This window comes from Monomorium pharaonis, chromosome 4 (assembly GCF_013373865.1).
Source record: "Monomorium pharaonis isolate MP-MQ-018 chromosome 4, ASM1337386v2, whole genome shotgun sequence".
NCBI classification, from domain to species: Eukaryota; Metazoa; Arthropoda; class Insecta; order Hymenoptera; family Formicidae; genus Monomorium; species Monomorium pharaonis.
This window is the reverse complement of record NC_050470.1, coordinates 9,594,294-9,608,515: the sequence shown is the minus strand read 5'-3', so window position 1 is coordinate 9,608,515 and position 14,222 is coordinate 9,594,294. Positions and strand designations below refer to the sequence as shown.

The 14,222-nt window shown below is 41.9% G+C and overlaps 1 protein-coding gene across 2 annotated transcripts in view; it reads left to right on the top strand.

Moving 5' to 3' along the window:
* Positions 1 to 2,963: 2,963 nt before the first annotated feature.
* Positions 2,964 to 14,222, top strand: part of LOC105835422 — a 43,227-nt gene continuing 31,968 nt past the window's right edge. The window contains exons 1-2 of one of the 2 annotated variants that reach the window (XM_036285275.1): positions 2,964 to 3,056; positions 3,526 to 6,377. In XM_036285275.1, coding sequence (XP_036141168.1) covers positions 6,176 to 6,377 — 202 coding nt within the window. In that variant the 5' untranslated portion in view covers positions 2,964 to 3,056; positions 3,526 to 6,175. Of the gene's footprint in view, positions 3,057 to 3,099; positions 3,323 to 3,525; positions 6,378 to 14,222 lie in introns of those variants that run through there. The other variant, XM_036285274.1, reaches the window with a different exon arrangement.

The window sequence follows — 14,222 nt, the reverse complement described above, 5'->3', positions numbered from 1 at the left end:
CAACATTGCCTTCGCATTCCACGCTTTAGATTGACGTGATAAATAAAATTCCGGTTATTAATTAAATGGTTAATTATTAATTAAACCGTACGTTATGGAAGCGATTCACGCTTTGAGGTGGTAGTTTAGGAGACCGTAAAGCGATTATATAGGTTTACTTAGCGGCATCATGATATCGCGTATATGTTTATTGATTCCTTGATAGCGGCGCACGGTTACGTTAACGCTAATTGTTTTAGCATGCTCTGCATGTTGTATGTACGCTGTTAATTTGAATTACTCGCTCGCACTGAGAATTCCATTGACAGTTGCGTATACTAGAACTTGAGGCTCGTCCTCAATCGATTATCGAACAACCAATAACTAATCTTGTTAATAAAGTCACGAAATAATAGCATTGATTACATTTTTACGCTCGGCTGCCCTGTACTTATTAGGGATCGTATTATTGAATGTTACATATCCGATTACATTGGTAGCAACGGTCGCTAAAGATATCATTTATACAGTTTTTTATTTTATTTGTTACATTATTAAATTAAACCAAATGATGATTTTTCTTTTAAAAAATCAAACCAAAGTCCAGCTTTTTAATCTTGTAGAAAACTCTTTAATTGATTCATGAGGTAAATTTCATATGGTCTATGGTAAAGATTTGAAAGGTATTAAATTGTTGTGTCTTTTCACCTGTAAAATTTACTTAATCGTCAAACGTACATTTATCAATTTCTCTCTTTCTCTCTCTTTATCTTATAAAAATATGTATACTGTTTTATTAGATCAATTATATTGATTAAGGATTAAATTATTAAATCGCTATTTCTCGCCGTTCAAATATTAATAAATTGAACTAAAGAAACATGATATCGACTTCAATTTAGTGTAAATGTTTGATGGATCAAACCTTCTCAAGGTCTGTCCACGTAATAGAGATTACGGAGTAATAAAGACGAGGTTTTAAAAACTCGTACCTTGAAATATGAGTAGAACGAAAGAAATCTAAGACGGAGGAATAACTGAGCAAAAGCGGAAATCCTCGTAGTTTAAGTAGATTATGTCGATCGTGCCGGTGGTATATTGCACCATGCGTGTCGCTCGACGCATCGTCTTGCATTGCATATATTGTCCTGCAGGATAACCGTGCGATAATGAGATTAAATTGGCCGCGTATGGAACGTCATAACTGATGCAATGCACATTACAGATATGGGGGGGACTTTGTCGCAACGAATAACGATGTTTATCTGTATAGTACGTATCATCTAAAAGAATCCAAATTATACATTGTAAATAATTTTTCGCAGTTACTTCTACAAATTTAGTTCTTGTACAGAAAATTAAAAAAAAAACTTCTAACACATTCTAATGTAATTTGAGCAAAAATGGAAGCGGACTCTGAAGAATGCACATATCACATAGGACACATAGGTATCTCGGAGAAAACTGGTTCGCGAGATTTTTCTCTACGCGACACCAGCGTTAGGTATTTCTCCATTTTCACTGATTTCATAGGGCAGGAAGTTGTCAGTGCCAGCTTATTACATACCGTAAAGCATAATTGCCCACTTAACTATTTTAACGGCGCTCGCTTCCCACGCTGCGACGTGTCGGGAGGACAAAGGCGCTTAATTTAACTTTAATTAAACAAAATGCGACGTCTGTTCGTGAAAAAAAAAAAAAATTCACACTGTGATATTGCGCGTGATTGCAAAATGCTCGAGCAATAACCTCGGCTATTTTCTAAAAAGCGTTTACGACAAATTGCAGGCGACCGTTACTTTAATCTCGAAGCTGAACGACGTCATTTTTGTCATGGCGAATAAAAGCTAATGGGGATAATATTCAAGTTCGAATAGCTATCGGGGAAAAAATAAATTTAAAAGATGAAGGCAACTTAATTAACATAGAATAATCGATTGGTGCACGTGTGCGCGCGTGCACACATCATAAAGTTTTTATATCCATGCAGTTACATAAATTGATAAACAATGTTCGAAAAAATACAGCGTAATAAACCTACTTTACAATATGAAAAAACGTCGGAATTTTCCTTTAATAAAATGTACACGGAGAGAATTTTTTCTTAAAAATTACCCTGAAAATCGTGGTAATTGTGAGACAACGTGAACCTCGAAGAATTTTACTATACTTTTAACAAAATTTACTAAAACTTTGCAAAGTTTTAATAAAATTTTAGTAAATTTTACTATACTTCTAACAAAATTTACTTAAACTTTGCCTTATTAAAATCTTAATAAATTTTGTTAAAAGTATAGTAAAATTCTTCAAAGTTTACGTTGTCTCACAATTACCACGATTTTAAGAGTAATTAAAAAAAAAAATTCCGTGTAGAATAACTCGTAATGTACAGTCAATAAATAAAGATAATTTTATTAATAAGTAAGGTAGAGAGTATAATTTTAATAAAAATGCAAATGTTTTTATATTTTACATTAATATCTTTTATATTATCCCATTTTTTGATTAAAAAATAAACGATGCATCAATTTATTAACCCTATTCATTAACATTGTTCTAATATAATATCGAAATGCGCATTAAAAAAAATATTAAAAGTACACATTTATTTATTTTTAAAAAAAAGTGAAAAAGCGCGCTCTTGTCGAAAGACACGCAATTGCGAGTCGACGCGACAATTGAAAGCACGCGCTTCATCGAATCCGCTTCATTGATCATCGAGGCACAAAATGACACGGTACAGCAGATTTATCTCTTCCTTCCTACTTTCAATCAATTCAGTCTCCTCCTCGTTTAAAAGTCCATCTTGCGCTTCGTCCCGGGTTCGCCGAGCGGCGAAAGGAGCGTGGAGGTGCGACGCGAGCGCGAAGGTGGTGGGCACGAAGTGAAGTCCACGGGAAGAGTACAGAGTACAGCACGAGGGAAGGAGCGGGGGGGGGGAGGGAGAAACGCGAGTGGCAGACGAGAGGAGGAGGGAAGGTACAGAGAAGGACGGGAGCGTTCCGTTCCAGGCGACTCGGTCGCGTCGCTCGGCACCGGAGCTCAGTATGCCGCGCAGCGCGCAGGCTCGCGTACACGTATTGTCCTTTTCTCTCTCACCCCGCTTTCGTTACCGCGCGCGCGGCGCGTCCTCTCTCACTCTCTCTTTCTCTCTTTTCCGCACGCTCTTTTCTCTCTCTCTCTCTCTCGCTCTCTCTCTTCCCTCTCGGCGCGCACTCGGCGCAATCGCCGCTCGGCACGCACGCTCCGTATTCCGCGCGTACGGTGCATACATGTAATAAACGCGGTGCGTGCGTGCGTGCGCGCTTGCGTGCGTGCGCGTGCATCGGCGGCAGGTACGCAGGTACAAATATTTCGCGCAAAACGATAGAGAGAGGCTTTTCCTTTTTTTTTTCTTCTACGAGTAACGCGTCGCGCGTTTCGCGGCCCACCTTTTCCTCGCCGCGTGAGTGCGCGCGCGAGTGTGTATATGTGTGTACGTGCGTGTGTGTAACGTGCACGTGATTTCTTTTTTTTATGCATGACTACTCCGCGCACGGACTACAGCAGGCAGACAGGTAACGCGTGAAGGACACGTAACGTCGCGCGCCGCGCCGAGAGAGTCGGAGACCAACGCAGCGCCGCGACACGTCGCCTCCAACCCGGGGAAGAGGAAGAAGAAGAAGAGGAAGAAGTGACATCGCTCGACGCGTCGCGACGTCTGCGCGCGGCGACGACGGCGACTCGCCGCGCGTCGTCGTGTGACCCATATACACGGTGACACGGTGACACTGCACGGGGGGAAAGTGATCGCCGGGCTGATGCGAACTGCGGCTCGTGTGCGCATCGTCGCGGGTGTCGTGGTTTCCATCGTGCGGGAAAGAGCGGGAAAATCAAGCGCGACGGCGTACTCGTGGTGCACGATGCGTGCGAGCTGAGGAACGCGTGAACGTGCGTGAGTAAACGAGCGAGCGAGCGAGCGAGCGGACGGACGGACGTGAGCGCGTTGCGAAACCTCCTTGTAGGCCTCAGATGTGGTACAAAATGAAGCGAGCGTATCCGCGAGCGATCGATAACTATAGCGGCACTATAGTCGACTCGGTGAATAGCAAGCGGCCCGTGCTACCAGCCAATCCAACCTAACGGACAACGCGTGACCTCCAGGAGCGGCGGCGTGGCCGAGCAGGGTGGATAGGTGGGTGTAGGCTCGTAACACCGGCGATCCCAGCTCGACTACGACGACGGCGACGACGATGTAGAGAGAGAGAGAGAGAAAGAGAGAGAAGGGAAAACAGGGGGAGAGTTTCCGTTGCTCCGCACCTGAGGTATTAAGGGACATCGCGAGAAGTAACACAAAGAGAAAGAAGAAAAGAAAACGTGCATCGAGGACGATGCGAGAAAGTGCAAGAAGGAACATCTCCCGTGAGTAAGGCTCGTGTTTATTTCAACGATGACAATGGAATGCCATTAATGACGCGACGGTGATCGACGGAATCGACCGATCGTCGCTTAACGATCGATCCAGCGAGCATCGCGCGCTCCGGTATACTCGCTCCCCTTCTCCGGAACGCTCGAAGCGGAACGCGAACGCGGGGAGAATAAGAATCGGGGAAGAGAGACAAACGGAAGAAGGTGGAAAGGAAGACGGGACGAGAGAAAGATAGTGCGTGAGAGGAGGGGGGAGGAAAAGAAGAGAGAGAAAGAAGAAAGGAACGGAGATAAAGAAGGAGGAGAGAAAGACGGTATCTTATTTTTAGCAGCGCCGCTTTGCGCACGTCGCAAAAACCGGTTTCACGCGGAGTCCACCGCCGAGTCCAGGTTGGAGTACGAAGGAAACCGATAGGCTCTCTCGCCAACGTGGGGTTTTCGAGGGAGGAAGAAGAAATACCTATGTAGATAACAAAGGCACGTGCACGTCCCTGTCCGCGGAGAAGTACCAGTGGGGTAGAGAAAGGGAAAACGGGCGGAAGAAGTATATGCTTCGTTATCGGGCGCTTTGGGGGCGCCTGAAAATTTCTTCGGATGCGTTTCTTCGGAGGGACACATTTACACGTTCAGGAATTTTAAATGAGAATAACAAAAATAAGGCCTAAGATAAAGGAGATATTTGCGTCGTGATATCTGATCCCCAGGCTTTGTATGCGAGATACGCGCGTATGGGCGCATGAGAAAAATAATAAAGAAGAAAAAGACAAATAAAGAGAGAGAAAGAAATAGGAGGAAACAATGACACGGAACGTGGAATTCGCTTAACTCGATACGCGCGCGATTCTCTCGCACCCCGCTGCACCTTGCTCACCCTCCTCCATCCCACCCCCCCCCTCCCGTACCAAGTATAACCACCTCCGCCGCTCCTTCTTGTTCTCGGGCTACCGGCTTATCGATTGCGTGCGTGAGTACGCGACAACGCGGTCGACGCGAGATTCGATTATCGACCGCCTAGACGACGACGACGTCGAAATTGAAGGAGTCTACCTGATACCAGCTGGTACCTCTTCAGGACCATCGAGTTTTCGGTAGCAATCGGAGGCACAAACAAGTCCACGACAAAATTCCAAGGATGCTTTTCGATTGAAGGATCGAGGGCCGTTGTCAACGAATCATTTCCAGTCAGATCCTCAAGGAAGAACCGATAATAAGTGAAGACAAAATTGATTATATCGATCTTACAGCAAAGTTGAAATTGCCAATGTTTATCCAGGGAAAGAGAGAGAAAAAGAGAGAGAGAGAGAAAGAGAATATACATATATCGCACTCTAGTCTGTAACTTTTAATGAAAATCGGAAGAGAACGGAACTTAGCGCGAAAGTCGAAATACTTCGTTCCCCAGTAATGAGCACAACGACGAGCATTAAATGGGAAAATCGGTATTCGCCATTGGTACAAGTATCGCATTGTCGAGATCGTATTGTACAATAATAAATATATCGATACCGGTACGTCGATGAAATTGAATCCACCTGTAATAAAACGATGTCTCCAAGCTGAGACTCGATCTCCAAAAAACGGCTTATGCGCAATCTCTGTAAATCGCATACCGCGATAACGTTGGTGACAGTACAGCCGTACAGGTGTCGACGCGTGCAACAACCTGGCAATCGATCCGCATCCGCGACAGCAACGGCGCGACGACGTTGAGGACTCTCGCCCTCGCGGATTCTCCGTTTCCGATGTAAAGCCGGGAGAGCGTTCGCGAAGAATACAAACGGCATGAAGAATGGCAACCAATTCCTCGTCGTCGAGCACTCGTCAGGACGTGAGGGCGGTCGCCACGACGACTACCGATCCGCAACGGAGCGAAAAGCGCGCCGTCGCGGCGCGCGGCGCCGCCGGCGCCCTGGCCCTGAGCGTCGTGGCTCTGGTCGTGCAATCAGCGGCCACCGGGACTCCCACCTGGGGATACTTCACCAATCCTGACGGTGAGTCATTGCCCGGCCGCGGCGCGTGATCGGTTTTATTAATTAAGGCCCGGCTTCTCTGTACACACGTGACTCATTTCGTCGCTATGTAGGCTACTGAACTTTTTTTCGCGATCTCACTCTCCCTGAGCGTCGTCTTTATCGCGCTTATTGTTTCAGTTTGGTAACAACATTCCGAATATTTCTGAGATTATCGCGAGGGAAAATATCGTTAGCGTCTTAAAAAATCTTTAAAATGCGTTAACGTTGATCGATTTCATTAATTAAGATTGATCGTGCGTGACTTTTCTCACATCACGCTCTCTTGATTGAATGTATTTCTTCGCCAACCGACTTCAATAGTATCTTTTTGTTACACAGTTGCTGTAGTAAGCTACAACTCGTGTCCCGTACAAAAAATTTTAAGTCTACAAAAAAAAGAAATATTGCCTTGTAGTTCTCTTCTAAGACTTTATAGTAATTTTTTAACTATACAGCTGCATAATTAATATAAATAAAAGAAGAAAATTAGGAATTAATTTACATTGGGAGGATAATATTGGCGTTCTAATTAAAATATTTAGTGCGCTTTTTATCCTTTTAGTTTAGGAAACGTAGCTCTGATGCTTTATCTTATATTACATCAAGAAATAGAGGAAATATCTCATGCGCATAAAATTGAATGTGTTGCATATGCATGTTCTCGAGCATCCCATAGAATGATCGATAGCCGAGGGTCTCTCTCATCTCGTCGATGCACTGATTAGCGATGCAAGTCTTTAAGCATGTAACGGGACCGTCGGAGGATGTTGGATTACGCTATATTGGATTTATTTTTGTACGTGATAAATGAACAAACTGAATATGCGAGAACTGTCGGAGGTAAACTAATGGAGGTAAAACACAACGAGATAAAATCGTGCCCGAGTTGCGTAAATCAATTAAAGATCTTATTTTTAATTAACAATCCTTCCTGAAAAGGATCATTTATTTCTCTTTCTAGTAATAAATAAATTACATTCAAAATTAAGGAAATACTTGAGTGACCATCAAACTTGATCGGTGTCGATAATGTAGAATCACTTGTGCACATCATTAACAAGATTTTATACGTATTTATTTTCGTTCTCAGTATAAAGTCCAGTTTACAGACTGACAGTAGTATGTACACTTTAATTCTGGAAAAGGATTTTTTCAAATCAATAAAAGAAATACATACGAAAATCGTTAGAAAATTTTCATAACGAGATTTTGTAAATATTTCTTTTATGGATTTGAAAATCCTCTTCCAGAATTACAGTGTAGTAATACTATCAGCCTATAAATTCGATTTTATATAAAAAACAAAAAAAAATTTTTTTTAAATCTCGTTACAAAAGTTATTGCTTGGTCGATCAATCTCGTTACAAAAGTTATTGCTATCGATAAAACAGACTCTCTAGCCCTTTAATCAAGAGTTGGAGTCTCGGAAAATCTTAACTACATCTATTTGTTTAAAAAATTGCGGTGCATCGATATTTGCATTGGCGCGTTTTGCTGTTGTTGCATAACGCTAATTAACTAATGTAATACATTTGCGTATCAAGAGTATTAATCTTATTTCCGGCAAAATATATCTAGGTTTACGGATGATTATCAAATATGACTTATGTTCCTCGTTAAAGACACGCAAAAATAACCGTGATGTACGATGACATCATTGCAAGGCATTGCGCAAGTTTTATATATATATATTTATCGTTTAATAAGATTAAGCCGCGCTCTTCTTGGTTTATAAATATAATTTACAATATACCTCTGTTTCAAACATCTGAAGAGACGCACGGGCGACCTTTCGAAAACGGAATCGGGAATGCACAATTATCGCGCGAGTCACGCTGTTTTTCTGCACAGCTTGAGAGAGAAGCGGATCGGGAGGATTTTCAATGGCGTCGCGTCGCGTCGCGTCGCAAGTAGAGCGTGTTAAATAGCGTTCAAAGAGCCAGAAACGTTCGTTCGTTCCTTCGTTCATTCATTATATCAGCCTCGTGTAATCGCGATTTTGCCGCGCCGGCTCTACGCGCGGTGTAGTAAAGGTTTGACCCAATTTCGTACGCATACGTTACTCGCCACCATATCGAGCCAATTAATTCCAGCAGCTCATTTTTACAGCGCTGCGTTACGCGCGCTGCTTCTCCTCCACCTTCTCGTCCACCTCTCGGTCTTGCCGGCCTGTTTCTCTCTCTCTTGCCTAATAGTTACGGCAGAGACACGGGGTCTTGGCCTTCGACGCGCGCGACGTTCTTCTCTAGGATCGCGCGTAATTTCCACCACATACGGGGCCACGTCCACTCTTTGCGCAATCGCGTCAATAACGTTTCCTCCATTTAACGAGAGCAATTTGCCGGGTTGCGTGTGTATAACGCACTTATTATTATTACGTGCTTGCCATTCCAGAAGGTGTTCGTCGCTTGCGCGTGATCGGCTCGATTATCTTTATTATTGCATTAAAACTTGAAACAGGCGAAGAAACAAAATTAATGCCGTTACAGGATATCTCCGTGTGGAAAATTATATTGCATCATTCCGCACGACGGAAATAAAGATAAACGTTCCGGTCTGTTATCAGATCATTCTCAATACATAAATGCGTAATTATGTAAAAAGGAGTGTCCAAAGATGTAAAAATCGTTAATATCTCGATCGATGTCATTATATGCACGTGGTTTATTTTTCATAATCTCTGTTTGTGTGAGATAGTGAAGGTATTTGAGCCATTGTCGGTAGCTTCGAGAAAGATCTAGAGCCAAGCGAAAGAGAAGAGGCCAGTAAATAAAAGAGAATGACATTTTTATTGTAATTGTTACTATAATATTATTAATATTTTAATAAAAGAATATTATTAACAAAAAAAAATATACGCTATGTTTTATTAAAGTTGTACAATTTATAGCACAATTTTTTAATAGTTTTTCACTATAAATGTATGGTTATTTTCATTTTTATTGTAATAGTTACTGTACATATAAAAATGGTATCTTTTACTATAATTGTTTTAGTATACACGGAAAGAATTTTCTTTTAAAAATTACCCTTGAAATCGTGGTAATTGTGAGACAACATAAACTTTGAAGAATTTTACTATATTTTTAACAAAATTTACTAAAACTTTGCCAAATTTTACTAAAATTTTAGTAAATTTTGTTAAAAGTATAGTTAAAAATTCTTCAAGGTTTACGTTGTTTCCAATTTTAAGGCTAATTTTTTAAGAGAAAATTCTCTCCGTGAACGCAATTACAGTTGCACACAATGTTATTGTGATTCTTGCACCTCCTTTATTTAAAATCTGGTATTTTATCATTGGAGCCTGTAATATTCTGTCTACACTAATGCCAAACTTTTATCTTTGCAATCAGTAACGGGAGTCTTATTGTGTTTTGTTTATTTCTAATTTGATAGCCTCCTGCTATCACGCATTCGTGCTTATCTACGAACCGACGGCAATATTGTAAATCAAACTCTCTCGCAAATCTCCGCGATGACAATTCCTTTAAGCGAAGGGGACTTCAAAGGTATAAGTGGCTCGTATTCGGGGCCAAACGAGCACACGTTTCCTCCCCCCGTCTTCGCTCGCGACGTCAAGCGCGTCGCGACACACTCATTATCCGTTATATTATCCTATACCGCGCCACACAAAAGCGCGATATTTCAAAGAGCGACGACGACAAGACGACGAGACGGACGTTGCTCAATAAACCGCGCTACTCGGAAACCAATAACGCGCGGTTTCCTTGTGCTAAATACAACGGCGCACGTAATATTTCTTGCCGTTGATATCCCGCACGCGCGCGCGCGCGTTGAATGACGCTCGCGTGCCGAGGAGATCGCGCGTATAAGCAAAACCCGCAATCATTCCGCGACGCGCGACTCTTCTTCACCCGCTGGCGGTGATTGCTCTAATCAGTCTAATCTAAGGATAATCACGAGGGAAGAATCCTCGCTGAAATTCGAGCATGCAACGTACGAATAATGTTTCCCATATTACGCGCGCGCGATTTCCATCGCTTCCCGCCGCCATTGTCCGGCTCTCTCTCTCTCTCTCTCTCTCTCTCTCTCTCTCTCTCTCTCTCTTTCTCTCTTTCTCTCTCGTTCCGCGTGTAGGCATGCATATCGAGGAGCATCGTGGAAAGAAAAATAATACAACCGCTTCCTCGGCGGCTTCCTCCGACCTCGGCGCGGGAGAAAAATCTCCGGGAATGGAGTCTCTCGCGTCGCGTCGCGCCGAGAAACAACGCGCGCTCCCACACTCGCGCTCTTACACTCGCGCTCTTACACGAACGTCGTCGACATTCGATAAGCTCGTGTAGTCCGCCACACAACCACATGCGTGTACATATAGACGTGTAACACGTCCCGTGCGTAGCAGGTGCCTGCGCTACCATATGACGCCGCCGTTAAGTATCGGACGCGGATGTTTCGTGTGTTTCTACACACGACGCTTCTGTAGTAGACCGTCGAATTTTACTCGTCGGATTCTATTCGCGGTTTATTTGTGGGCGAACGAAAGAACAAAACACCGGTGTAAAAGAAAATTGTTTTTCGATTACGATTCTTGTGATGAGAAAAGAGATTCGTCATTTATGAGTTTGCTCGCAAAACGCTGTCGCGAATAAAAAAAAAAGGGATTTGTAATTGAGAGAGAATGAACGTTTCAATCTGCAAGAATATATGATGTTCTTTCATTCTTATGAAAAAATATTGTATAGGTTCCGAAAGTTTGTTATAATCTGTTTCAAGGACATTTTTATATATACGCTACAGGAAATAGACAAAGGAAACAATTAAAATAAAGACGATGAAAGAAAAATTAAGGATTATGAACGGAAAGTACTGGAACTTTTTTTTCAATTATATAACGATGATAAATATTTTTAAAAAATTATTACTGACCATGTAAATATTACAGTTTTAGAGAGAATTTATTAAATTTTGAACCAAAAAATGTTTAAACATACGTAAACCTTAATTATGGTATCAGTATAATAAAATGTGTGTTAATAGATATACAAAAAAGTAAAAAGTGTAAAACAATTGCTGCACTTTTAATAATACATACATGTCTATAAAATATTTAATTTTGCAAATTTAACTCGTAATTAGAACCGTCACCTTATATAATCGAAACAGTGTTCCAAACAAAAGTTTTACAGTTTTAAAGAGACCGCGCGCGCGTGTAACGCAAGTAATTTTTATGAGACATTAGCGTCACTGATATTCAACGTGAACTATTTCGGAGTTTCGATACCTTTTCCTCACCCTGTATATAAGGCACGGTCACTTGCGTACAGGTACCTCAGGTATGTAGCTATCTGCGACGAGAGCCCTGCGTTTCACAGGTGTGCGGATTCACAGGTGGCAAGGAATACTGTTACGCGCATACGCACAGGCACGCACGCACGCACGCACGCACGCATACACTCGTCGCTCTTGTCGCGCGTAACGAATGACGATTCACGTTAGGAAGCTGTTAATTACGGACGGAGAAACGGGGCTGACGGGAAAGTTCCGCGATGAAGTCGATAAGCCGTGAACAACGCGCGCGCGGGACGCATTTCTTTCGTCTTTTTCCTCTCCCCCCCCCTCCCCTCATAGCGCGTTATTGTTGCTCGTTGAATCGAAAGATAGGATCATAAAGTTACGTCGTAGACTCTTTATTACGCAACGCTTATTTGCACCTTGTTCTAATTCGTAATCAAGTTTTATGTATCGGTTTACGAACAATTCTCTAATTCTATCTAAATAAACAGATGCAGTAATTTTATTTACGAGATTTTTTTGTGCGTGGAATATCGAATTTATCCTTTAAGGCAGATGTTTAATGGAAAATTATATGTAGCTATAATTTCTTATTTTTCTAATATAATTGCATTTTTCTACATTGCGTTTATAATTGCAGGAATCTGCAATGTTTTCAGCAAAGGTTTATACAAGGTAATAAAAAGATCCATCACAAAAAAGCTAAAAATGCAATTAAAATATAAAATCTGTTTTGCGCGCAATTTTACAGATTTATGAAAGCTTTTCATATAAAAGAGCGAGTAAAAAAATTAAAGTAGCAACAAATTAGTTCAGTAATTTAACTAATGTACCACACAACACCTCGTTTAACATTAATATAAAAATACCAATGTTCAATTTTTCATTAGCACGTCAGATTTATAAAAACTGACGGATTCGAACGAGCTGAGACAAAGGGAAGCAAAATGACGCTTTTCCGTCGCGACAGACGATTACGGACGTGGTTTTCCTCGCTCGTCAAAGCGCCATTTACACACGGGACCAGTTGTTGATCGATGTTCGCGCGTTCGTGCCAGATCGAATTGATGATGCGTCATAGCCGATTCCTTCGAGCGGTACTACGATGCGACCGTCAGACGAAATAATGTTAACGGACGCATGTGTGCCGCGGTGCGAGACGCGCGTGTGGTGTGGTGTGTGTGTGTGTGTGTGTGTGTGTGTGTGTGTGTGTGTGTGTGTGTGTGTGTGTGTGTGTGTGTGCGTGTGTGTATGAAGAAAGAATAGAATATAATAAAAAAAAGAGAGACAGAAATAGAGAGAGGAAGAGAAGAGAAAGGCATAAGGTACCGCTACGCTAGGGCCCAGGAGTCTTCCAGCCGGGAGTGCAACGGCCTTTACCTGGCTCTCACTCACTCTGTCCCCTTCCCCCTCCCCTCCCGCCCCCCCCTCGCTCCGCGACTCCACTCTCTATATCGCGATCTTTCTCTAAAAATTACAGTCCGCGTGCGCGGGAGTCTCGTCTACCGGCGCGCGAGGACTCTCGTTCATAACGGAACACCCGGTTGTCGTTGAGGATTCCTACGTGTAAATGCTTCTGGATGATGACGACGTTGCGTTGCGAAAGTACTCCGTCAATTCGGTTGACTTTCTGAAATCTCTTTGTTGCGCAAGTTCCCTCGAGTAATCCGAGACAAAAGTCTTTCCCGGCGAAGAGTGTACATTTTGCGACGCGCTATAATGCAACACGTTAAAATATTTCGAAAAAGAAGTAAACTTCGGCAGTAAATGAATACATTTTTTTTATAATAATAATGTCCTTGATGATAAATATATGACAAATTTATAGTTAAAATTATTAGAAGTAAAGTACAGAAACATGCCGCGAAAGAAAATTTAATCTCATTTTTATTCTTTTGTCGTGATTCATCATACATGCATAGTCATAGCACGTAGAGAGAAGAATAATATAATTAAGAGAAAATTAATTATTTATCTTTACTAATAATAAGCAATGTCTGTGTTTTTGTTTTATTACCTTAACAAATACTATATTACACATTAACACGAAAGAAAAGTTTTAGCATAAGATATATGTATAAATACTTGCGTTAGAATTAACAATTCTCTCACACGTGTTCATTGTGTCTTAATTGCCATAAAATCGATATTACCGCGCTACGTATAATATATAATGTATGAAAATACATATCGCAAAGGTGCCTGATAACGTAATTCGAGAGGAAACATGGGCATTGTCAATCGTATCGTTTGCGCTCGATACACATGCCACGGTTCCAGTCGCAGAGCGATCCGTTTTATCGTCTACAAAGCAAATCGCGATATCCGCCGTAATCACCATGCTGAGTTGTGACACAGTGGTCGAAATTCATTGACGTAAGTTGCCGTATGATTCGCAATTATCGCGCGTGCATGTTCAGCGGATTTAGCAGATTATGTTACTGTATATTTTAAGCAAGCTTATCTCTCTCTCTCTCTCTCTCTCACACACACACACACACAGAGAGAGAGTTTGATGGTGAATAAAAAAATTCCGATGTACGAATTTTTTTTATCGCGATAACTAAAGTA